Genomic DNA, 25,667 nt, shown 5'->3' with positions numbered 1-25,667 from the left:
ATAATGAGAAGACTATTTTAAATTATATTTAATAAGGGTTGTTTTTTTTAAATGTCCTATGTGCTTATTGTTATTTTTATTACATTGAGATTATCTTTCCTATGATAGATTTGACATGTAACTTGTAAAATATTTATAAAAGCTAAGAATAAATATAAGATTAAGTCAGATTAATGTGTAAAACATACATTGTTTACTATTTTAATACTTAGATTCCAGCTACATATCTGACAGGTGATAAGACTGACTCAGAAGCTACAAGTATTTACCTCCAGTTATCAAAAAAAGACCCAATTATAAAACTTCTGTATGTTACTCCAGAGAAGGTTTGTATTTTATCATTATTTTAAAATACGACATTAGAGCTGTGTTAGTAAAACAATTCAGTTCTCCCTCTTGAGTATGGAAAACCCAGTCTTTCCCTCCTCTGTTTCTCTCCTTTATTACTCATACTATATGAGTAATATCCTACCTAATAAAATAGTAATATGCAAATTGACCACACCTTAGCTACACCCAAGCCACACCCACCAGCCAATCAGGGCGAGTATGCAAATTACCCAACAAAGGTGGTGGTTAATTTGCATACGCTGAGGGAGGGAGGAGTGAAGACTGAAGACAACTTAGAAGGAAGAGGGAGGAAAAGCGGAAAGCAAGGTGGCTGCCAGAGGGAAAGCCCAGTTGGGGCAGAGCGGGGCGGAGCGGGGCGGGCGGCAGTGGCGAGCGGGTGCAGGTGCGGCGGCCGCAACAGCCGCTTGCAGGATTCTTCCTGCAAATGGGCTACTAGTTATAAGTATAATTACTTATATACTATAGAATACTTTCTTCTGCTCAAGTGTGTGGACGTTTTTTCCTTACACCAAGCAATTCTTGCGACACCGGCCGATTGTCCTGTAATTTAACTCAATTCTGACATTGCCTACTCAGAGATAGTGTCAGATCCCACAGGTTCAGGGCTCAGTCCAACACTACTGTTCCCATCCCACTTCAGATGCCGATCGTAATTAGTTGGTCCCCATCCAGGTCACCCATAACTTCTCTCTGATTTGGCTATAAATCAGAAGTTCTTGTGACTCCCTTCTCAGTTCCCATTCATTTGCTATAGCGGCCCGTAGAACTCAGGGCAGTGCTTAAGTTTACCAGTTTACTAAAGGACATGATAAAGATACAGACAAACAGGCAGATGAAGAAAAATGCTGGGTGAGGTCTGGGGAGGTCCAGAGCACAGGAGCTTCTGCCCTCATGCAGTTGGGGGTCTCACCCTCCTGGTGTGGATGTGTTTGCCAACCTGGAAACTCTGAATCCCATACTTTGGGGATTTGATTTAGGCTTCCCCATGTAGGCACGATCAATTATTAAGTCTATTTCTAGCCCCTCTCCCCTGTCTGGAGGATGGGGGGTGGTGATGCAAATTCCAAGGTTCTAATGGCTTGGTCTTTGTGGTGCCCAGCCCCCATCCAGGATCCCCCCAGACTCGACTCTAGAGTAAAAAGATGCTCCTAGCGCTCTTATCACTCAGGAAATGGCAAGGATTTCAGGAGCTCTGCCAGACACTGGGGTGGAGACCAATATATTTTTTCTATTATCTCCTAAGAGCTCACTAGAATACATACATTTTTCAATTTTGACATATTTCTGATATATAGTATAGTGCAAGAATTCCTGTATGACTTTCACCCAGAAACTCCAAATGTAACTTTTACTGTGATTGCTTTGTCATTCTATTTTTTTAATATTTGAAAGTAAGTTGTAGACATGATATATTCTTTTAACCTTAAATACTTCGCCATGCATTTCCTAAAAACAAGGAATTCTCTTGCATACCAATATAGTGATCAAAATCAGAAAGTTTTCATTGATACACTATTATTTAGTCTATGAACTTCAGTTTCACCAGTTGTCCTAATAATGTCCATTATAGCAAAAGAAATTCCTAGATTATGCATTGCATTTAGTTGTCATGTCTCTTTAAATAATTTGTCTGTCTGTCATGATTTTGACACTTTTTTTTTTCAATATATTTTTTTTATTTCAGAGCAGAAGGGAGAGGGAGAGATAGAAACATCAATGATGAGAGAGAATCATTGATTGGCTGCCTCCTGCACGCTCTCCACTGGGGATCGAGCCCACAACCCGGGCATCCTTGACTGGGACGCTTTAGTCCGCAGGTTGTCGCTCTGTCCACTGAGCCAAACCAGCTAGGGTGATTTTGACAGTTGAAGAGTGAAGGCCAGTTATTTTGAGAACCATCCCTCAACTTGAGTTTATCTTATGTTTCCTCGTGATTAGTTATTCATCTTGGCAGGAACTTCAGAAGTTGTGTTAAGTTCTCAGGGCATCCTATCAGGAGGCATTTGATGTCAGTTCATTCTATTATTGGTGATGTTAGTTAACCTAATCACCTAGGTAAGGTGATGTCTGCCAGACTTCTTCACTGTAAAATTACTTTTTTCTCTTTTTTGGTCATAAATGTAAGTGTTTTCGGTTATTTTCTGCCTTAGTAACAGTAGATACTTGTTGTGGGATACTCTGAAACTGTGTAAATATCCTGTTGATTCATCAGACGTCTACCTAATAGTTTCATCATCCATTGACGATTCCCCTTTAGCTATTATTATAATGGCTGCCAGATGATGATTTTTCTAATTAGTTGGCATTTTACTATAACAAAGAGGTTTCCCTTTTACCTACATATTTACTTACATTAATATGAACTTACGGAATTTTAACTTATATAGTAGGCTAGCATCTGTTTTTGTTATATAATTTAATGTTCTAATTTGGCCAGTGGGAGACCTTCATCACACTGGCCTCTGTGTCCTTTTGACATGTCTGTGAAGATGTGGGTGCTAGATGTGGTCGTTAACACTAGGTTGTCATTGCTTTTAGGCCCTGTCATGGACAGAGCTATGAAATACATACATACATACATACATACATACATACATACATACAAATATGTGTATATGTGTGTGTGTATCCCCCTCCCCAAGTAACAAGCATTGAAGTAACGTGTCCATAGCACTGTTCCCAGTGTAAGCATGGCCCTCAGCTACACTGAGGTCCAAAGTTTTACATCCACTGACCTGACACATAACTGTTTGCTAAACATTGTAAAATGTCTCTGCTATTTTCTATCACTTCTGCTAATTCTCTTCATATAATGGAATAAGAACCAGTTTTCTCTGAAGGTTTTAATGGAGCTTAAGTTGTAGTGGAAGTTAAAGACAACAGAATCCTTGAGGCGATGTGATGTTTAAATGTGTTTAAGTGTCTCATTGATCCATTTCTGACCTAGGTCTGTGCAAGCAACAGGCTGATTTCTACTCTGGAGAATCTGTATGAGAGGAAGCTCCTGGCACGGTTTGTTATTGATGAAGCACATTGTGTCAGTCAGGTAAATACTATTTTTTTTTAAAATATATATTTTATTGATTTTTTACAGAGAGGAAGGGAGAGGGATAGAGAGCTAGAAACATCGATGAGAGAGAAACATCGACCAGTTGCCTCCTGCACACCCCCCACTGGGGATGTGCCCGCAACCAAGGTACATACTCTTGACCGGAATCGAACCCGGGACCCTTCAGTCCGCAGGCCGACACTCTACCCACTGAGCCAAACCGGTTTCGGCGTAAATACTATTTTTTATGTCTTGAAATATTGATAAATATATACCACCAACAGTATATATATTTTCAGAACCAAAGAGAGAGAAAACATTGAGTGCATTATTCTATTTCACTGAAGAATATTCTATTTCACTGAAGGTGGTTCTGAATGTGGAGAGCAGTATTTGCTTTGTATACACGAAAGATTCAAATGGTCTGAAAAGCGGGTTTTTTTTTTCTCAACTAGTGGGGACATGATTTTCGTCAGGATTACAAAAGAATGAATATGCTTCGCCAGAAGTTTCCCTCTGTTCCGGTGATGGCTCTCACGGCCACAGCGAATCCCAGGGTGCAGAAGGACATCCTCACTCAGCTGAAGATTCTCAGGCCTCAGGTGTAAGTTGTTGAAAGTCCTGCATTTCAAACCCTGGGGCAGTGGTTCTCGGTGAGCTACACATTATAATCTGCGGAGCTTTGAAAATCCCAATGCCCAGGTTGTGCCTGATGCCAATTAGCTCAGAATTTTGGGGCTGGGAGCCAGTAGGTTTTTAAAAATCCCCAAGTGAACCATCCTTTCCTTGGGGTGGTGTTACTGTCCAATTAGCGTGCAGTGAGGGCAGTACTGCTAACGCCTTTAAAAAAGAAAATCCCCAGGTGATTACAATAGATAGCAAAATTTGGGAACCAGGGCCCTAATTTCTTCACTTACTGAAATGAAAACTCTCTCTCGTTACCTATTTTGTAAGTAGGGGTAAAGTGCATGCTGTTCCTGTTAGCCCTGGTCTCGTCCCAGTAATAAACTAGCTTTTATTTGCCTAATTTTGGCTCCCATACATCCTAGAGTATACATCATGAAATGAGCCAATGACCCTGCTCTATGTCCTTTTCTCTGAAATCCCAGTGACACCCACAATGTTGAAAATAGTCCGGAAACTATGTATAACAGCTTTTTTACTTTGTTTCCATCTCAACAGCAAAGGGCTTCTTATTGGCACCAAATCCATAATTATTCAATAAGAACAACAACAATAGTAAAATGCCCCACATATATAGGTTGTACTGGATTAGTTTGTACCTCTGCGTGAGTTTGTAGACACGGGTGCATTCTCTGATAGGTTCATTCACTCAGCAAATATTTACTTAACACCTATTGTGGGCCAGGGTTAAAATATTTTTTCCTTCCAATTTGTTAATGGGTGTTTGAGTTTGAGGAAAGCCTGAAGGAATGACTAATATATTGGGGTGGGTTTTTTTTTTTTTTAAGTACACCTTTTGTTCATTTGGAAATAAAGAGAATAAGCTGGCTCTATAAATATGGTAATCAGTAAAAACAATAGCAGCGTCTCTCAGCGGGTTATGAGAACTGGAGTGCCACATGAAGGATATGAGGGATCATGAGATTAAAGTAGCTACAGAGACCTTTGCAGATTAAACTGACATGTTTGTTTTTGTTAATCCTCACCCGTGGATATTTTTCACCCCCATTGATTTTTAAAGGGAGTAGAAGGAAGGGAGGGAGAGAGGGGGGATAGAGAGAGAGAAACATCAATGTGGCCGGGTTCGGGCCTGCAACCCACATACATGCCCTTGACTGGGAATTGAACCTGGACCTTTCGGTCCGTGGGCTGACGCTCTAACCATTGCGCAACCGGGCCAGGGCTAAACTGGTATTCTTGAGTGCGAGAATTTCCAAGTACTCAAGAGTTTTTTGTGTGTGATCTCACTTGCAGAGGGGAGTTTGTATAAAATTGGGGAGAAATATATTTTGCTTCCATAATTGATAAACATTACATGATAGTTAAGGTGTCAGACTTTAGGTTTTAGTGAATAACCTACATACTAGAAATTTGCTTCTACAAGTACTACATTGGTCTGTGAAAGCTTTTTCTTTTTTTAGATAGGCAATATTTTTAGCTTTTTCCCCTCAATTTATGCCAGAAGCAGTCTGTTCTTTTTGATCAGTAATATTAATTTTCCAGATGCCTGACAGTTAAATCATATAAGTTCAGTTTAATTCACCTTTTCTAATATATATATTGATTTCAGAGAGGAAGGGAGAGGGATAGAGAGATAGAAACATCAATGATGAGAGAGAATCATTGATTGGCTGCCTCCTGCACGCCCCACACTGTGTGGATCAAGCCTGCAACCTAGGCATGTGCCCTGACGGAATCAAACTGTGACCTCCTGGTTCATAGGTCGATCCTCAACCACTGAGCCACACCGGCTGGGCTCAATTCACCTTTTGAATAATATTTTGTTAAGTATAGAATTGGTCGTTTTGCTTGAGTAAACATTGCACAAATATATTTAGAAGCAGACACCTTTAGTATCCTTTCCTAGTAGTGTGAGGAGATCTCCTTGCAAAAGCAATAGATCATACATTTTCTGAGTCTAGCATGTGGTGCCCGGTGCATAATTGGCACTTGTTAAGAATGAATAAATGAAACATATGGAGGAGGAATTTGGGTAAATGTGGGTAAAATGTGGAAATTTGGGCAAGTCTGTTGACTCTTTAATATATTTGGTACGTCTATATTTGGGAAGGTTTAAATCTCTTAGTGGAAGTAAAAAATTTTAATGAACACTTTCTGACACATTTTTTCCTGCTCTTCTTTTCTACCAATAAGCCCTTTGTTTGCATTAAATTTGCCCAACTGCTGATGTGTCGTGACCCTGAAGAAGGCACTTATCCAAAGGTTTGGAGCCAGGGCCCCATGCTCCTCTCCTTATGCTGGTCTATGATATTATTCCTCTTTGGGAAATACAAGGATGGATAATAAATTTTCCCTTTCCTTAAGACCAGAGAAATATGAACTAAGAAAGAGACAGACATATGGACAGTTAATACAATAATAATGTAACAATACAACAGTAATAACAGCTAACACTTTTACATATCTAGCCTATACAATGTGCAGGGCACTAATATTGGCATTTTATGTGTATTAACTCGTCCACACAAAAGTCTTATAAAGTAGGTCCTCCCATTTTCCTCACTTTATGGATGAGGAAACGGAGGCACAGCAGTTAAATAACTTGAACAAGGCCACATACCTAGCAAGTGCTGGAGTAAGGACTTAAACCCAAACAATCTGTTTTCAGCACCCTTTAAATTCTCTCCAAATTGCAGAATGAAGTAAGTGGTGATTAGAAGTGTAAATTATTACTGCAGGAACTCAGAAAGGCAAGATTAACTGTAACCCAAAGTAACAACTATTAGTGAAGAGGGGTCAGACAGAGTTTTATAAAGGAAGTGAGTTTTGTAGGATGAGTGGTCTTTAAAAAATTTTAAATATCTGAATTGAGTTATAATGTCTATACCTAAAAATTCACCTATTTAAAGTATATAATTCTGTGATTTTTTTATTATTTTTAGTTTATTCACAGGGTTTTGCAGTCCCACCACTATCTAATTTTAGAACATTTTTGTCTCCCTTAAAAGAAACTCCATGCACATTATCAGTTAATTGCCACTATCCTCCACCTCCCCAGCTCTAGACAACCACTTATCTGCTTTCTATCTAGATTTTTGCCTATCCTGGACATTTCATTTAAATAGAATCATATACTCTGTGGCCTTTGTGAGTGCCCTTTTTCCCTTACCATCATGTTTTCAAGGTTCATCCATGTTGTAGCATGTATCAGTACTTCATTCTTTCTTATTGACAGCTATCCCATTGTATGGATAATCTGCATTTTATTTATTCGTCATGGGGTGAATATTTGAGTTGCTTCCATTTTTTGGCTATTAGGAATAATACTATGAGCATTTGTGTACAAGTTGTCATGTGGACATGTGTTTTTATTTCTCTGGGACATATATCTAGGGGAAGAATTGTTGGGCCATATGGTAACTCTACATTTGACCTTTTAAAGAACTACCAGGTTGATTTTCAAAGCATCTGCACCATTTTGTATTACCTTCAGCAGTGTGTGAGGGTTGCAGTTTTTCCACATCCACACCAACACTTGTTATCGTATGTCTTTTTTACTGTATTCATCCTACTGGATGTGAATTGCTAAGTGAGTGGCATTTTAACAGATGAAGAGTGAGAATTCAGGGCTAAGTTTTTGGTGTGAAAATACGGGCCAGACCCTAGCTGGTTTTGCTCAGTGAATAGAGCGCCGGCCTGTGGACTGAAGGGTCTGGGGTTCGATTCTAGTTGAGGGCACATGCCCAGGTTGCGGGCTCGATCCCCAGTGAGGGGTGTGCAGGTGGCAGTCGATTCATGATTCTCTCTCATCATTGATGTTTCTCTCTCTCCTTCTCCCTCTCTGAAACCAATAAGAATATATATTTAAAGAGAGAGAGAAAAAAAGAAAATACAGGTCAGGCCCAAGGAATGGTGAATAATGCATAGGATAAGTGGAGAAATAAAGAGAAGGGATAACCTGGGGAAGGTGGCTTGAGGCCAGATCCAGAGGGTCTTACATATCATAGTGCTCAAGTATTGGGATTTGTCCTATAGGCACATCCACCTGGAAGGTGGCTTGATCGGAACTGTCTGGTAGAAGGATAACCCTGGCAGTGGATGAAGGTGGAGTGGAGGAACAAAAGTTTAGAGGCAGGATAGCCCTTTAGGAACCCTATTGCAGCCCGTTAGGAGAGAGATGATGATGGTGGCAGCAGTAGAAAAGGAAGGTGGGGACAGTCAAGAGAAAAAACAGTAGAATCAACAAGACTGGCAGCTGATGGGGTTAGAAATATGGACATAGTGAAAGTTTATACCAGTTTCTGGTGCAGGTGACTGGCTCCATGGGTGATACCTGGAAATGCAGGAGAGTGGCAGGTTGGAAGGGATGGATAATGAATTTAATTTTAGATCGTGGTGTCTTCATGCTTTCTTCGGACATGTGCCTCCTAAAAGAATTTTGAAAAGCTGTACCATTTGTACATTTTTAACCTGACACCTGAAATTTTTCAACATGAATTTAAATAAAGAGAATGTGGTCTGTTATAACATTTTAAAACAAAATTGTAACCCAGCCTTTTAAAATGTATTCCGTAGAATATTAATATATGTATGAGAGCAGTTCTGTACCTACATCATCCACTTGCAAAACACATTAAAAAATTTTTACCTCTTTAACAGATATTTCACATTTTTCCTTTTTCTCTTTGAGCACTTATTTCTCTTTCAGTTTCCTACAGAATTCTATTCTAAGGCAATGTATTTTTATGCATGAAGTCTTTTTAAAAATATATATATTTTTATTGATTTCGGAGAGGAAAGGATAGGGATAGAGAGATAGAAACATGTTTGTATATTAAGAATTGTTATTAAATTTCTTATACCAAAATTTTTTTCCAAATTGAGTTACTGTAATTATTAGTAGCACATAACTGATCGGATTAGTTTACAAGTATGTATATATTTTACAGTTTACTGTATTTTAATAGCAGACTTACAGGAACAGCACTGAACACAGACCACATTTAAAACATGTGCTTGCATGTCGGAAACTCGGTTAGAAAAGTAGAGTGAATGGATGCAATCTACTTTATTATAAAAATGCTACAAACACCATTTAGTTGCCATCAATAAGAAATTTACTTGTTTTTTAAAAATCCAAATGTTGGCCTTGTCCAGAAAAATTTAAAAAGTTGAACTACTGAAACTTGTTCGCTGAAACATTTTCACTTGCATGAATGCTTTATGTCCCAGCATTTACATTAAAAAAATATACACACAAATGAAAATGGAAAAACTGCCAATACCCAATTTCTGACCCCTATTTTCCACTTGTCATATACTTAGGTACCTTTTGACCCCATGGAAAGAAAATATCTAACATTCAGAACTACCAATAACAGGAAGGGGAGAATTTTTTTTTTAAAGAATGAAATAGCCCTAGCTGGTTTGGCTCAGCGGATAGAGAGTCGGCCTGCGAACTGCAAGGTCCCAGGTTTAATTCCGGTCAAGGGCACATGCCTGGATTGTGGGCTCAATCCCCAGTGGGGGACTTGCAGGAGGCAGCCGATCCATGATTCTCATCATGGATGTTTCTATCTCTCCCTCTTCCTTCCTCTGAAATCAATACAAATATATATATTTTTAAAAAGAACGAAATAGTTCCCATCCTAGTGGGTTCTTAAGCACATTCTCCACGTTTGCAGTGTGTTGGGTGGGTGTCCTTTGGCATAATTGTTGCACGTTTGGCATGGATAGGTTGGTGTCTTCCAAAAGGCCAACCAGGTAGGCCTCCTGCCTCCTGCAGAGCACCAAATAGTTGCACGCTGGAAGCACACGTCTGTTTTGAAGTCCTGAGCAATTTCTCCCACCAGACGCTGGAAGGGAAGTTTGTGACTCAGAAGTTCAGTGGACTTCGGAGAAGGTTTAATTTCACAGAGTGCCACAGTGCCAGGCCTGTAACGATCAGGTTTCTTTACCCCTCCCGTACAGGGCACACTCTTGCGAGTGGCTTTGGTAGCCAGTTGCTCCCATGGTACGTTACCACGGGTTGATTTGTGGGCAGCCCACTTTGTAAGAGCCATGGTATAGAGAACCCCTTACTTAGCCCCCCTTCTCCTTGGACTGGAACCCAGGTGCTAGAGGCTGGCTGGCATTAACGATGGCAGCGTGGCGATGGCTGTGAGCACAGTTCAAATATATTTTTAAAATTTCTTAAGCATACATTTTGATTGACAATGTGTAACTTAATAAAGATAGGACTTCCCCCCTCCCCCAGTTAGTTCATATATCTGTGAATGAATTCACTTGGCTCCAATTTATTTATATAATTGATTTCAGAGAGGAAGAAAGAGTGAGAGAGAATCATTGATTGGCTGCCTCCTACAAGCCCCACACTGGGGACAGAACCCGCAACCTGGGCATGTACTCTGTCTGGGAACTGAACCTCCTGGTTCATAGGTCGATGCTCAACTACTGAGCCATACTGGCCGGTGGCTTCAATTTCTTTTAGAGATGTAAGCATTGAGAAACATTGCTCGCAAAAACGTGGATGGGAATGGAAAGCATTTTATTGTAGTAATAACACTCAATTATTTGAATTCCTTCTGACACATATGCCAACATTACGTAATGATCTGTCATGAAAAATTATTTTTAATGATATTTCAACCAACAACTCAATTAAGTCCTCCAAATTTTGTTGAAAGCAAAGATTTATAAACCATGTGACTGGCAAAATAAGTCCGATCATTAGTTACTCACTTTACTTTTTCCGGGAAATATACCCTAAAAAATGCCTTACCAAGACTTACCCAATTGCTGTTTCACATAAATAAACCTTATATCCCATTTATTCTGAAGACCTTTCCTAATCTATTTTTGACATATTTCTTTTTATTCTGTGATATGCTTTTAAATTAGTTTTGTCAAAACTTTGTGGCTACTGATGAGTTCTTTCAGATAATGGGAAATGACTACCACGTAACCTGAATGGCAAATCCAGTTTTCATTGCCAAACCAAATCAGCCGCATTAGGCTTATTTTCTTATATATAAAAAAAGAAAATTTTGACTGTTTGTAATTCATATAAACTAGTACATATCCTCAAGACAAGTATTTCAGTTCCAAAAGCAACAAGAGCTGAGCACAAATTAATTCCATTTCCTAACACATCACTTAAAATCACATGAGTTTGACACCCTGGACCTGATAATATTTTTTATTTTAATAGCAACAACTCCCTTAGTGAAATACAATAAAATCTAAACTTCTTTTTTTTAAAAAAAAATTATATGTTTATTAAGATATAATTGACATGCCATAAAATCCACCCATTTAAAGATTAAAATTTAGTTGTGTTTACCCTAACCGGTTTGGCTCGGTGGATAGAGCGTCGGCCTGCAGACTGAAGGGTCCCGGGTTCGATTCCAGTCAAGGGCATGTACCTTGGTTGCGGGCACATCCCCAGTAGGGGGTGTGCAGGAGGCAGCTGATTGATATTTCTGTCTCATCAATGTTTCTAACTCTCTATCCCTCTCCCTTCCTCTCTGTAAAAAATCAATAAAATATATTTTTTAAAAAATTTAGTTGGGATTTTTGAATGTTCACAGAATTGTTCAACCATCCCCCAAATCTAAGTTCAGAACATTTTCATCATCCCAAAAAGCAACCTCAGTGCTTCTAAGCAGTCACTCCCCATCACTTAGCATAATGTTCTCAAGGGACGTCCATGTTGTAGCCTGTGTCAATCCTTCATTCATTTTTATGGCTGAATAATCTTCCATTTTGGGGGCATTCCACATTTCAGTTACCCATTTATCAATTGATGAGCACTGCCTCTAACTACAGTATCTGGTAATCCCAAACATACTGCTTTCCAGCAGGCCACGTCAGATTTGTTCTCTGTAATAAAATCAGACAGACTTATCTTTTTCATTCTAACAAATTGTGGGAATGCTGCTTTTAGTTAGCGGCCCATCTGCTGGAGTTTAGCGTCTATTTGCTGTAGAGATACTTGTTTTGGTTTTAATTGGATTTGGGATCTACAGCTTTCTGTCCTGATATGATGTCATTTTCTTATTTTTAGTAAAAGTAGTCTGTTTGACTAAATTAGTAAACGTTTCTCTATGCCACAAATAAAAATTTCAGATTTTATGCCAAATGTTTTGAATATATCAGTTTTATTGAGATATAATACACATACCATTCAATTCACCTATTTAAAGTGTATCATTCAGTGGTTTTTAGTAATCAGAGTTGTGCAGCCATTACCGCAATCAATTTTAGAATGTTTTCCTCACCCTGCAAAAGCACCCATATCCATTAGTAGTCAATCCCACTTTCCCCTCACACCCCCTAACAGCCTGAGGCAAGTACCAATCTACCTTCTGTCTTTAGATTTGCCTATTCTGGATATCTATCTATATCTATATATATCTATATATATCTATATATATCTATATATATCTATATATATCTATATATATATATCTATATATATATATATATATATATATATATATATATATATATAAAGCATAATATGCAACTCGACCAGGCGGCGGAATGACCAGTTGGCTATGATGTGCATTGACCACCAGGGGTCTGCCCCCAGCCTGGGAACCGGGGGTGGGTGGCTACAGGCAATCGGGGACCTCTAGTCTCATATAAAGAGAATCATCCAATATGGCTTCTTTCACTTAGCATAATGTTTTCAAAGTTTATTGGTGAAGAATATTCCATTGTTATGGGTATATCACATTTTATTTATTCACTAGTGGCCCGGTACACGAAATTCGTGCACGGGGTGGGGTGGGGGGAAGGGAGTGTCCCTCAGCCCAGCCTGCACCCTCTCCAATCTGGGATCCCTCTCGCAATCCAGGACCACTGGCTCCTAACCGCTCGCCTGCCTGCCTGCTTGTTCCAACTGCCCCCCTCCTCCCGCTGGCCTGCTCGCCCCCAACTGCCCCCCCAGCCTGCTCGCCCCCAACTGCCCCCCCCCAGCCTGCTTGCCCCCAACTGCCCCCCTCCCAGCCTGCTTGCCCCCAACTGGGAACCCCCCCCCCCTTGCCGGCTTGCTTATCCCCAACTGCCCCCCTTTCCCCCTCCGCTGGCCTGCTCTCTCCTAACCGCCTCTGCCTCAGTCCTGCCACCATGGCTTTGGAAGGACGTCTGGAAAGTCTCCCGGTCTAATTAGCATATTACCCTTTTATTAGTGTAGATTGGTCAACACTGGGGTTGTTTACTTTTTTTGGCTATTATGAGTAATGCTGTTATGAACATTCACATACAAGTTTTTATGCGGAACTGTGTTTTCCTGACTCGGATATAGACGCAGGAATGGAATTGTTGGGTTGTGTGCTAACTCTATTTTCTACCTTTTGAGAACTGCCAGACTATTTTCCAAAGTGCCTGCCCATTTTACATTCCCACCAGCATTGCTACTGTCTTCTTTTTTGACTCAGCTTTTTTAAAATATGTTTTTATTGATTTCAGAGAGAGGAAGGGAGAAGGGAGACAGAGATAGAAACATCAGTGAAGAGAGAGAATCATCGATTGGCTGCCTCCTGCTACTGGGGATCGAGCCTTCAACCTGGCATGTGCCGTGACCAGGAATCGAACCAGTGACCTCTTGGTTCCTGGGTTGACACTCAAACACTGAGCCATACTGGCCAGGCTCAGCTTTTTTGTAATACATGAAACATTGTTCTAACATTAAAGTGTGGTGTAAAATGTAGGAAAAGGCAATAAGGCCATTCTTTTTTATTAAAATACTAGAGGCCCCGTGCATGAATCCACTGGGCCTGGCCTGCACCCTCTCGCCTGGCCTGCACCCTCTTGCCTGGCCTGCACCCCTGGGCCTGGCCTGCACCCTCTCGCAATCTGGGACCCCTGGGGAATGTCAGAGAGCTGATTTCGGCCCATTCCCCGCAGGGCAGGCCGAGGGACTCACCGGTACACGAATTCATGCACCGGGCCTCTAGTATGCATATAAGACCTTTGGTTAATCTCTCCCCACCCTCTCCCTCTCCCTCCCCCTCCCCCTTCCCTCTGTAATTCATCAATCTGTTCCATGTTTCCATGCCTGTGTATTGAGCGCCTGCCCCCTGGTGGTCAGTGTGCGTCATAGCTACCGGACAGTTGGCCAGTTGCTTAGGCTTTTATATATATAGATGTTTTTATTGATTTTTAGAGAGAGAGGAAGGGAGAGGGAGAGAGAGGAACATTGATTGGCTGCCTGCATGGCCCCCACTGGGGATTGAGCCAGCAACCTGGGCTTTTTCCCTGGCCAGGTATCAAACCAGTGACCTCCTGGTGCATGGGATGATGCTCAAACCACTAGGCCATACTGGCCAGGCCTGAGCAATTTTTTTTAATGCCTTAATTTAACTATCAAGACTGCAGTTTCTGCTGAAACCGGTTTGGCTCAGTGGATAGAGCGTCGGCTTGCGGACTGAAAGGTCCCAGGTTCGATTCCGGTCAAGGGCATGTACCTTGGTTGCGGGCACATTCACAGTAGGGGATGTGCAGGAGGCAGCTGATCGATGTTTCTCTCTTATCGATGTTTCTGACTCTCTATCCCTCTCCCTTCCTCTCTGTAAAAAAATTAATAAAATATATATTAAAAAAAAAAAGACTGCAGTTTCTTTTGCTGTGGCAGTGATTGTAAGTAATGAACTGAGAACAATCAAATTAGTCCTTGAATATATCAAACTTTTATCTGCCCCCTTCTTTGCCACAATCTGCTTGCTACACATACTTCTGCCATTTCAAGCACTACAAGAAAGCTCTGAGTGTCTTGTACAAGTGATAGAAGAGGGATGGTTTTGACTCAGAGTAATGCATTCTCTGACAGTTTTCAGGGATGAAGGAAGAAGCACGATCATAAAGTAAAAATCGTCTTCACTCCCACCACCTTCCTCTGTATCTGAAACCAGAGCATTCCAATAGCGGCTGAAATACTTCATTCCTGATGTCATACCCTACCCTTAACAAAAATATGTAAAACACTTAACAAACATGAAGCTTCACCAATGGTTTCTGTTTCTTTGACTAAAGAAAGTTTTACCTATACCCATACTAGACTTTTTTTTTTTTTTTTAATGTCCTGGAGGTGTTTGCACCTGGAGCAGTGCACGGTAGTAAAGTTCAGAAGGAGTCAAAAGTAGGGTTCGGTTCGTTTGTTTGTTTTTAGAAAGTGAGAGGACAATTGTAAAAGAAAAAAAATATGGGGGCAGGAGAAACCAGCAGGATGCCTCGACTGCAGGCACATTCTCAGATCAGTCTTTTAGCAAAAGTGACGTGAAAATGGAGAAGGGAGGACCTGGAAATCGATTCCTTAAAAATCATCTTTGCTCTTGTGCTTTTAGAAAGTCTTTGTGACCCCTCCCTGCGGGGGCATGCATGCCCAGTTTTAGACCATTTGTGTGAAAAGGAGTTGGATTATGGGTTGGAAATCTGAAGAAAGGTCTAAGCTGGAGGCAAAAGTTGGGAGAGGTGGGAATGGTGTTTGGATGCAGTTTAAAATATATTTTATAGATTTTTTACAGAGAGGAAGGGAGAGGGATAGAGAGTTAGAAACATCGATGAGAGAGAAACATCGATCAGCTGCCTCCTGCACACCCCCCACTGGGGATGTGCCCGCAACCAAGGTACATGCCCTTGACCGGAATCGAACCTGGGACCCTTGAGTCCGCAGGCTGACGCTCTATCCACTGAGCCAAACCGGTTTCAGCTGGATGCAGTTTAAAGAAAGCGTGGTCCCTGAAGAAGATAATGCAGGGGAAGAAGAGAAGAGCCTAGCATTTCGGGGGTGATTGTCACTTAGGGAGTGAGCGAAGGAAGACAAGATGGAGATGGGGAGATCAGAGTGGTGAAGGGAATGTAAAACAGTGAGAGCTAATGGGCTTTCAGCAAGGATAGCCAATGTGGCATGACGGAGAGGTCAGCGAGGACGCGGTCTGAAAAACCAACGCAAAAAACATGTCGGTGAAGGCTACTACTGCCTCCTGCGTGGCCTTCTTAGCTGAACAGCAGTCCCTTCGGGAGCGTGGCTGCCCTCCACCAGCAAGGCATTCTTCAGTTCTAAAACTAAACACCTTTATCCCACCAATGGCAACAAATCCTGGACCCAGCTAGCTTGGATTTAGATACAAAAACAGAAAGCCAGTGGTTGCCTCCCTCTGACCTCCACACCCTTGAATAGCAGCCTCCTCCCCATCAGCCTAGGCACTGGGAGGGCTTTGTGCTCGAAGTTCAACGTGTCCTTCCTGCGGAGGTGTTGGAACCTGGGCCAGTGGAGGGTCCCTCCAGGTCACGGATCCTATAACAGTTCTTTAGTTGTAAAAACTTTGACAAAAACAATTTTGGTAGAAGGGTAACGGGAAAGCCAGGATGGAAGTGATGAGAAGAAGCTGAGTGTGTGGTTCATCGGCTGGGAGCCTCAGTGTCTTGCCACTGGAGGGAAAGGAAGGTGGGTGCCGGCAGCAGTGCGGTACTGGGTCAGGGGAAGCTTTTGTTGTTTTTAGGATTGGTGATCTTAGAACGTATTCAGAGAAAAAAGAGAAGAATTCACAGAAGAGACTGAAGTACAAGAGAGGAGGTAACGGAGAGGAAGAGCTTCCTGAGGAAGTGGGACACCCAGGGCAAAAGACCAGAGAGAGAAGAGCACTCTGTCTCAGCATCACCCACATTCTCTCCGGGGCGCAGAGCCAAAGTGCAATGGTCCACGCTCCTTTTGTTGCCCGGCAATTAGCTCCTCGTGTACACAGTCAAAATTTGGGAACAGTGGTGGCCTGAAAATGTATATGTTTTCTCTTATGATTTTCTATATATATAATAAAGAGGTAATATGCAAATTAACCCTCATGCCCTCACAAGATGGCTGCCATCAGGCTGGCAGGGAGGTTAGTGAGGGACGACCGAACAACTGAACAAGCAGGCTGCGTGGGGTGACCAGACCGGTGAGGGGGCTGTGAGGGGTGACCAGGCTGGCAGGGGGGACAGTTGGGGGCGACCAGACCAGCAGGGGGGGCAGTTGGGGGTGACCAGGATGGCAGGGCGGGCAGTGAGGGTCGACTAGGCCAGCGGGGGGTGGGGGGGCAGTTGGGGGAGACCAGGCTGGCGGGGGGGGGAGTAAGGGGTGACCAGGCCAGCAGCGGGGGGGCAGTTAGGAGCGACCTGGCCAGCAGCAGGGGGCAGTTAGGGGCCATCAGGCCGGCAGGCAGGTGAGCGATTAGGAGCCAGTGGTTCAGGATTGTGAGAGGGATGTCCTCCAAGGGGTCCTGGATTGGAGAGGGTGCAGGCTGGGCTCAGGGGACCACCACCACCACCCCCCCCCCCCATGCACGAATTTCATGCACTGGGCCTCTAGTATATATTTTTTCTTAATTATTCTTATTTCAAAGAGGAAGGGAAAGGGAGAAATAGAAACATCAATGATGAGAGAATCATCATGGATTGGCTACCTCCTGAATGCCCCCCACTGGGATCAAGCCCGCAACCCGGGCATGTGCTGTGACCAGGAATCGAACCGCGACCTCCTGGTTTATAGGTCAATGCTCAACCACTGAGCCACACTGGCTGAGCTGATTTTCTTAATCTTTTAAATAATGTTTTAGTCCTCTCTGCTCTTAGCCATCTTCATCGTGGAGACCGGGCTCTCGGCTTACCTGCCTGTGTTCTCTTCACAGTCCTTCTAACTCCCTGTCATCTAGTCCCGTAGACACTCCCTCCCTGTCACCATTCATTTCGTTGACCCCCTAACCCACCTCCCATTGCTCTGTTCTATGATGTAAGCTGCTAGCGGCAGTATTCAATTTAACACAACTCAATAATTAGATTTGCTTTGTGGAAAATCAGCATTTAATTTTTGAAGGTGGCTAAAACTATATTTTCTCATAGTAACAAAATTTTATGTTTGGGACTTCTTTTAGGTTTACCATGAGCTTTAACAGACATAATCTGAAATACTACGTGCTCCCAAAAAAGCCTAAAAAGGTAGCATTTGATTGCTTAGAATGGATCAGGAAGCATCACTCACGTGAGTACAGCCATGTGATGAATTATGTCTAGAAGTAATCAATACATGTCTTTTTAGTACCACAATAGAATATATAAGATTGCATATTAAACAGTTCTCATGATAGCACTGATTTGCTATTTATAGAGCAGAATATCTCAACTCCCTCAGTTCTGCATATTGTGAAATCTCATTCAGTTTGATAACAATAAACCCTAACAATAAAAAATACGTTTTTAAAAAACCCTAACAAAAAAATATTCAATACTTCCTCCTACATCTCTATTTTGTAATTTATGGTGTCAGTGTCTTAACTCTGGCTTCTATCTGTGTGTGAATTATGCAGGTCTTCGTTTCAGTGTGTTCTCCCAAGTGTGTCTGCCTTTAAACGATAATAATTAAAATGAGATTCTGAGATTCATGGTTTTTTCCCATGTAACCCACTTTCCATGGAGAAGTTTTTTGTTAAACATCTTTATTTCATTTTTTAAATCTTAATATACATATTGGTTTGAAGAAATCAAACAGTGCAGTGATGGACCATGAAAAAGTCAGTAATTTCCCTCTCCAGGCCCTCCTCTCCCTGGCAGCTAGTATAAATAGCGTAATAGTGTGTAAATCTATACCTTTGGCTCTGACACAGAGAAATGACTTTTCCTTAATACCTTTATTTTCTAATGTTAAAAATAGATACATAAAAACAACAATAAATATAATACATGCTCATTGAAGAACATTTAGATAACAACAAAAAGAAGAAGGAAGCAAAAGACAAACCTCACCTCAAGACAAGTCACTGTTATCCTTTTGGTTTGTTTCCTTCCATTAATTTTTGAGTGCATTTTTCTGTCCATTAGCATACTATATATTAGTATATATACAGTATATTGTGTTTCTACCCTTAACCTGTTTTATGTCTTAAGCATTTTCTCATGTCTTTTTATAAACATAGAAAATACTTGATAATTATACCGTATCTACCTAATAAAAGAGTAACATGCTAATTGACCGTACCTTTGTGATGCCCACCAGCCAATCAGGAGTGAGTATGCAAATTAACTCAACAAAGATGGCAGGTTAATTTGCATATGTGGGCGCCGAGCGGCCAGGGACAGCCGGACACTTGCATCATCGCCATGGTGATGACACAGGCATTCCACACCACCCCAGCCGCTCTGGGCAGTGTGGGAAGGCAGAAAGGCTGCTCTAGCCAGAGCAAAGGCAGTGCCGGCAGCCAGGGGAACGAAGGCCCATTCTTTCATGAATCTTCATTTGTGCATCGGGCCACTAGTATTATTTTATAATTTCCTGTCTTAATAGGCCTCCTAATTTGGGCCATTAAAATTTTTCTAATTTTTCAAATTCGAATAAAACTTTTTGTGTAAGTCCTTGTACCGCTTTATTTTCTAGATTCATTTTCTAAAAGGAAACTGAGCCAAAAGATAGAAGCATTTCTGGGGCTCTGTGATACATATTGCCATATGTTTTCTACAAAGTTTGTGTAAGGGTATCTTCCCATTTTCTAGCCAGTGTGAAATAGTGCCCGGGGTGTGTCCAGGTCCACCTCAGGAGTCATTTTCAGGGACAGGATTAAAGGTCAAATCCTGACACTTTCAGTGCACGTGAGTTCTCCTTGCTTGCATTCTTTTACCTACTTTAAGAAAACTATGGAGGTCTATTTATGTTTCATATGTTTCAAAGAACATAATATAGGTTGTGCTGTTATTTATGTTACAAATCTTCATTTCTTGGCAGATGATTCAGGGATAATTTACTGCCTCTCCAGGCGAGAATGTGACACGATGGCTGACACCTTACAGAAGAATGGTCTCCCCGCTCTTGCTTATCATGCTGGCCTCAGTGATTCTGCCAGAGACGAAGTACAGCACAAGTGGATCAACCAGGATGGCTGTCAGGTGACATTTTTAAAGATAAACAAGTAATTTTTTTATAGTATATAAGCAAACTTGCTTACGTAAATGAAAATTGTTTTTATCATAAGTAGTAGACATCAAAATAAGACTGAAATAGAAGAAAATATTTTTAAAGACTTCTAAAGTTGCTTTCTTTCTTAAATAAAAAAACAATTTTTATTGAGATTAACTCAAGACCATAAAATTCACCCTTTCAAAAAAGTTTACAAGTCAGTGGTTTTAGTATAGTCACAAGGTTATGCAACCATCACCACTAATTCTAGAACACTTCATCATCCTAAAAAGAAACCCCATACCCATTAGCAGCCACCCCTTACTCTCCCAACCCTCCATTCCCTGGTAGCCATTAATCTACCAGCTACTGCTAATCTGTCTCTATAGATTTTCCTATTCTGGACATTTCATATAAATGGAATCATACAGACTGTGTTCTTTTTAAAAATATATATTTTTATTGATTTCAGAGAGGAAGGGAGAGGGAGAGAGATGGAAGCATCATGATGAGAGAGAATCATTGATCCGCTGCCTCTTGCACGCCTTCTACTGGGGATCGAGCCCGCAACCCAGGCATGTGCCCTTGACTAGAATCAAACCCAGGATCCTTCAGTCCCCAGGCTGATGCTCCATCCACTGAGCCAAACCGGCCAGGGCCAGAATGTGTTCTTTGTGACTCATTTCTTTTACTTATCATAATGTGTTTTTTTATTGTTGACACTATTACAGATGTCCCTCATTGTCCCTTTCCCCCCTCCACCCACTTATATGTTCTCAAGGTTTATCGACATTGTAGCATGTATCAGTGCTTCATTCATGTTTGTGGCCAGATAATATTCCATTGTATGAATTTACCAGTTTGCTAGGCATTCATCAGTTGGTAGACTATTGTGAATAAATGTGTGTGTTAGATTTTGTTTGAATGGATGGGAATGTAAACTATAGAATTTTACATTCCCATCCGGAATCTATGAGGTTCCAATGTCTCTGCTTCCTCATCAACACTTAGTATTATCTGTCTTTTTCACTGTATCCATGCAAGAGTGAATCTCAGGAAAATGACTAATGCTTTTTTTGTAGCCTATGAATTTTTCAGCTCTCAGAAAAAGAAACCGTTACCCTCAAGATATGGAGGAGAAATATCTCTCAAAATTATTTTCTAAGGGGAAACAGAAGAATATCTTAGAGGTTATCAACCTAGTATCCTCAGAAAGAAGTGGTCTAAGATGTAAATGATCTGACTCAGTGCAGACATTTGAATCAGTGATGTTGTAAATAACTTGAGAATGTGAAAGAAAAAGAAAACAGATGGAAATTGAAAAGAAAAAATATGATACTTGTTGGTGACAGGGAATAGAGGTTTAGCTTACAAATAATAAGTGTACCCAAGGAAGAAATCAGGATAGTTAAGATGTACTATAAGTAAATATGTATCAAATTTAAAAGACAAAAATCACTGGGGGAAAACTTATATGTCGATATAGTTCACCACTTTGATTTACAAACCTAAAAAATTATATTCATCAAGATTTACTCTACAAAGAACAGAAAACAGACATGCCTGAGAATGTCTCACTAAATACATTTTAAAAAACAGGAGTAGACTCTTTAGAATCAGAAGTAGGAAGACTGGGACCAGAGAATTTCATACCCAGCTCAATATCATTTATGTTGAAAACAACAGGAAGGCATTTTCACATATGTAAACGTTCAGAAAATAGATCACTGATTTATCTTCACTGAAATACAGATGTCAATCTTCTCAAATCAATTTATTTATTTAACTAATCAAATTTCTAATATTTTTTTTCCTTTGATAAACTTTTTCTAAAGTTTGCCTAGAAGAATATTCAAGTGAAGATAACTAAAAGAATTTGGCAAGAAAATAATAACACGTAAACACTGGCTATATAAGAACATTATAGACAGATCAATAAAACAAATCCAGAAACAGACCGGAAAACATATAAAATTAGTATATAATAAAGAATGCATTAAAAATTAATGAGGAAAGGAAGATTATTCTACTGATATCATTTTGGATCCTTGTATCAAAATTAATTGCAGGTAAATAAAGATGTTGGTATTTTTAAATGAATTCTGAGTAGAAGAGAACCTACGCTTAAAAATAGCCCAAAACTAAGTAATCACAGAAATGATACCTAAAGAGCTCAGTGCTTCTATATCAATAAAATTATAAGCAACAACAAACTAGGAATTATATTTTCAGCAAATAAAACATAATGAAGAGCTTGTAAAAATTTGATAAGAAAAACATGAGTCTTAATAAATTACCCTATAGGCCATCAAGAGACTATTGGAACCCTAGCTGGTTTGGCTCACCTGGATAGAGCGTTGGCCTGCGGACTGAAGGGTCCTGGGATCGATTCTGTTCGAGGGCACATGCCCAAGTTGTAAGCTCCATCCCTAGTAGAGGGCGTGCAGGATGCAACTGATCAATGATGTTTCTATCTCCTTCTCCCTGCCTCTCTGAAATCAATTTAAAAAAATATATGTATATATACACACACATATATATTTTTTTAAAAGAGACTATTGGATAGGAAAAACTAAAAGGCTAAATCAAATGCTTCTTTAAAGTGCAACTTTGCTAATATTCAAAGGAATTCACATTTAAAATAGAGGTCATTTTCACCTCTTGCACAAACTTTTACTAACTTGGGGAGAGTGCTGGAAGAGGCAGGTCCCTACAATGTTCATGACAGCCTTTCTGGAAAACAATATGGTGGACTCTTATCAAGAGCCTCAAATCTGAATTTTGAGCATGGAATTGACATCAATGTGATCTTTAATGATAAATACCCTAATAACTTTTTATTACTAAAGAGTCTAAATGTCCTGAAAGAATGATTGGGAACCTTATGGCACTACATTCATGCCATTAAAAATGGTTTATGAAGAATCTACAATAATAAAAGAGAAATATGCAAATTGACCATCCCTCTGCTATGCCCACCAGCCAATCAGGAGCAAGTATGCAAATTAACCCAACAAAGATGGTGGTTAATTTGCATACACAGGCACGGAGCGAAGAAGCAAAGACTGAAGACAGCAAGAAGCGAGGACTGAAGACAGCGTAGAAGGAAGCCAAGCGCTGCAGCGGCGGAGAAGGGAGGGAGCGAGGCAGCGGAGATGGGAGCGAAACCCTCACTCCCTTCTCTGCTTCGCTCCGACTAGCCACAGGAAGCCCTATTCTTGCAGGAATAGGCCCGAGGAAGCCCTATCCTTGCAGGAATCTTCCTGCAACGGGCCTCTAGTTTTTCAATATAATGAAAATGTTCATGATGGAGAAAGATAGTGAAAAATAGAATTCAACGGTGTGTAATCTCAACCGCAACAAAGATTGAATAAAAAAATAGACAAGAAAAAAAACAAACCGATTTTTTTAAACTTCTTTAAATCTTTATATATAGCCCTGGCCAGTTTGGTTTGGTTCAGTGTTTAGAGCGTCGGCCCTCAGAGCAAAGGGGTTCGATTCCTAGTCAAGGGTAATTACTTGCCTTGGTTGCAGGTTTCCCAGCCCCAGTAGGGAGGCACACTCTCTCACATCGATGTTTTTTGTTCTCTCTCTCTCTCTTTCTTCCCCCCTCTGCTTCCCGCTCCCTTCCACTCTAGAAATCAATGGAAAAAATGTCCTCAGATGAGGATTTAAAAATATATACATAGGCCCTAACCGGTTTGGCTCAGTGTATAGAGTGTCGGCCTGTGGACTGAAGGGACCCAGGTTCGATTCCGGTCAAGGGCATGTACCTTGGTTGCAGACACATCCCCAGTAGGGGGTGTGCAGGAGTCAGCTGATTGATGTTTCTCACTATCCCTCTCCCTTCCTCTCTGTAAAAAAATCAATAAAATATTTTTTTAAAATATAAATAAATATATACATAGTGTAAATATTCTACAATATACATGCTTATATCTATAATAATAAAAGTGTAATATGCTAATTAGACCAGACAGCCAAATGACCTTCTGGACGTCCTTCCGGATGAAGCCACACGGCGGGGGCCGAGGCAGAGGCAGTTAGGGGTGATCAGGCAGGCAGGCAAGTGGTTAGGGACAATCAGGCAGGCATGCAGAGGGGTTAGGGGCGATCAGGCAGGCAGGCAGGCGAGCAGTTAGGAGTCAGCGGTCCCAGATTGCAAGAGGGATGTCTGCCAGTTTGGGCCTGATCCCACAGGGACTGGGCCTAAACCGGTAGTCAGACATACCCTGAGGGGTCCTGGATTGTGAGAGGATGCAGTCTAAGCTGAGGAACCCCCTCCCCCTGTGCACGAATTTTGTGCACCGGGCCTCTAGTATATATAATAAATATAAAACACTTTGATAAAAATATGGTTTTAAAAAATTGGTTGAAATTCTTTTTTAATCTAATTGTTTTCTACTCTCAGACGAGCTAATCCTTACAGTCAGGGTACAACCAACTGGACAGCCTTTGTCTTGTTGGATTTGTGAATTAGAATAAAACTTGGTTGTTTTTCTTCACAAAGAAACGATTATAGCCTGAAGTTTTAAAAGCACTACAGAAATAAGAAGGAAGTAACAACTAAACAAAGCCAGTTTCCCAGGTAAAGGCTTTCGGAAAGAGTTGGCTGTCATCTGTGGCCTTGAGTCATGTATCCGCCCAACCAGGGTTCTTGGAACCTTGTGGACCACACCCTGTGGGCTTGTGGGCTGGGACATCTTGCTCTGAAGTCTCTCTACCTGCTCTCCACCACTAGAGGCTACGGTACACTTCCTCTTTCCAAGGATATTTGCCTTTGATCAAAGTGCCATAAATTTAGATGGACCACGGACCTAGACTGCAGGCTGCTGCCGTTCCCAGCACTGATGGATGTCCTTGTCCCCATTTGCCATCCGCGTGCTCCATAGGTTGCAGTTCCCTTCTCTGGTTACTGAGATCGTGTCATTAGCCTCAGTCTGGCTGCCAGATAGTTCATTTGCTTTTGAAATACCGTTTTTTGCAGTAGCAATTAATTTTTTAAAAATAGCTTTATTTATATAATGTAATTTTGCCTAGAGATACAATATTTTTGTCTGGATTAAATAGGCCTTAAATTTGCAAAGGAAATGGATATTCTTGAAGGTGATTTTTTACTAAACACTGATTTGTCAAGCTCCTGAAATTTAACTATCGCCTTGCTTCCACTAAGTAATTTGCATAGGCCAAGATCGAGGGTCTCCAGTCTTTTTTTTTTCCTGGTATAAGCAACTCAGACTTTTACTCACATGAGTTTTGATAAAAACCTCACGTTTTGACTGAAACTCACTGATGAATAAAAAAAGCCGCTGTATGATCAGCTGCTGTCACTGGGAGAACGGATGGTATACACTGAACAGGTGAATCATCAGAGAAGCTAGCAGCAGTGACCTCGACGCTCAAGCCCTGGGAACCACCTGAGCTGCTGAGCAGCACGTTTCTGATCACTGGCCGGGACACCCTGGCAGTGTGCGCGGCACTCACACCACCTTATCAAAAACATAAGAGATCAACCAGTGACAGCACGTTGAGAGGTGGCTGCTATTGATGCCGGCTCCCTCAGGTGACAATACCAAGCCACACAAGAAAATGCCCGCCCCACCGAGCGTCTCTTGACCTTCTCGGGTCTTAATAAAACTGCAAATTGCCAATATAGAAATCTCCTATTAGTTGTGCTAAATAATGGGACCAAGTTAA

The 25,667-nt window shown here is 41.1% G+C and overlaps 1 protein-coding gene across 2 annotated transcripts in view; it reads left to right on the top strand.

Annotated features, from left to right (window-relative positions):
* Nucleotides 1–25,667, top strand: part of BLM (BLM RecQ like helicase) — a 78,303-nt gene that overhangs the window by 29,478 nt on the left and 23,158 nt on the right. For both annotated transcript variants that reach the window (XM_079764248.1, XM_079764249.1), the window contains exons 10-14: nucleotides 213–326; nucleotides 3,299–3,397; nucleotides 3,856–4,004; nucleotides 17,959–18,065; nucleotides 19,800–19,960. In XM_079764248.1, coding sequence (XP_079620374.1) covers nucleotides 213–326; nucleotides 3,299–3,397; nucleotides 3,856–4,004; nucleotides 17,959–18,065; nucleotides 19,800–19,960 — 630 coding nt within the window. The remainder of the gene's footprint in view (nucleotides 1–212; nucleotides 327–3,298; nucleotides 3,398–3,855; nucleotides 4,005–17,958; nucleotides 18,066–19,799; nucleotides 19,961–25,667) is intronic.

The sequence above is a fragment of the Cnephaeus nilssonii genome (assembly GCF_951640355.1).
Source record: "Cnephaeus nilssonii genome assembly, chromosome: 24".
Classification (NCBI taxonomy): Eukaryota; Metazoa; Chordata; class Mammalia; order Chiroptera; family Vespertilionidae; genus Cnephaeus; species Cnephaeus nilssonii.
The sequence above is the reverse complement of the archived record's forward strand: the minus strand, read 5'-3'. Positions and strand labels throughout refer to the sequence as shown.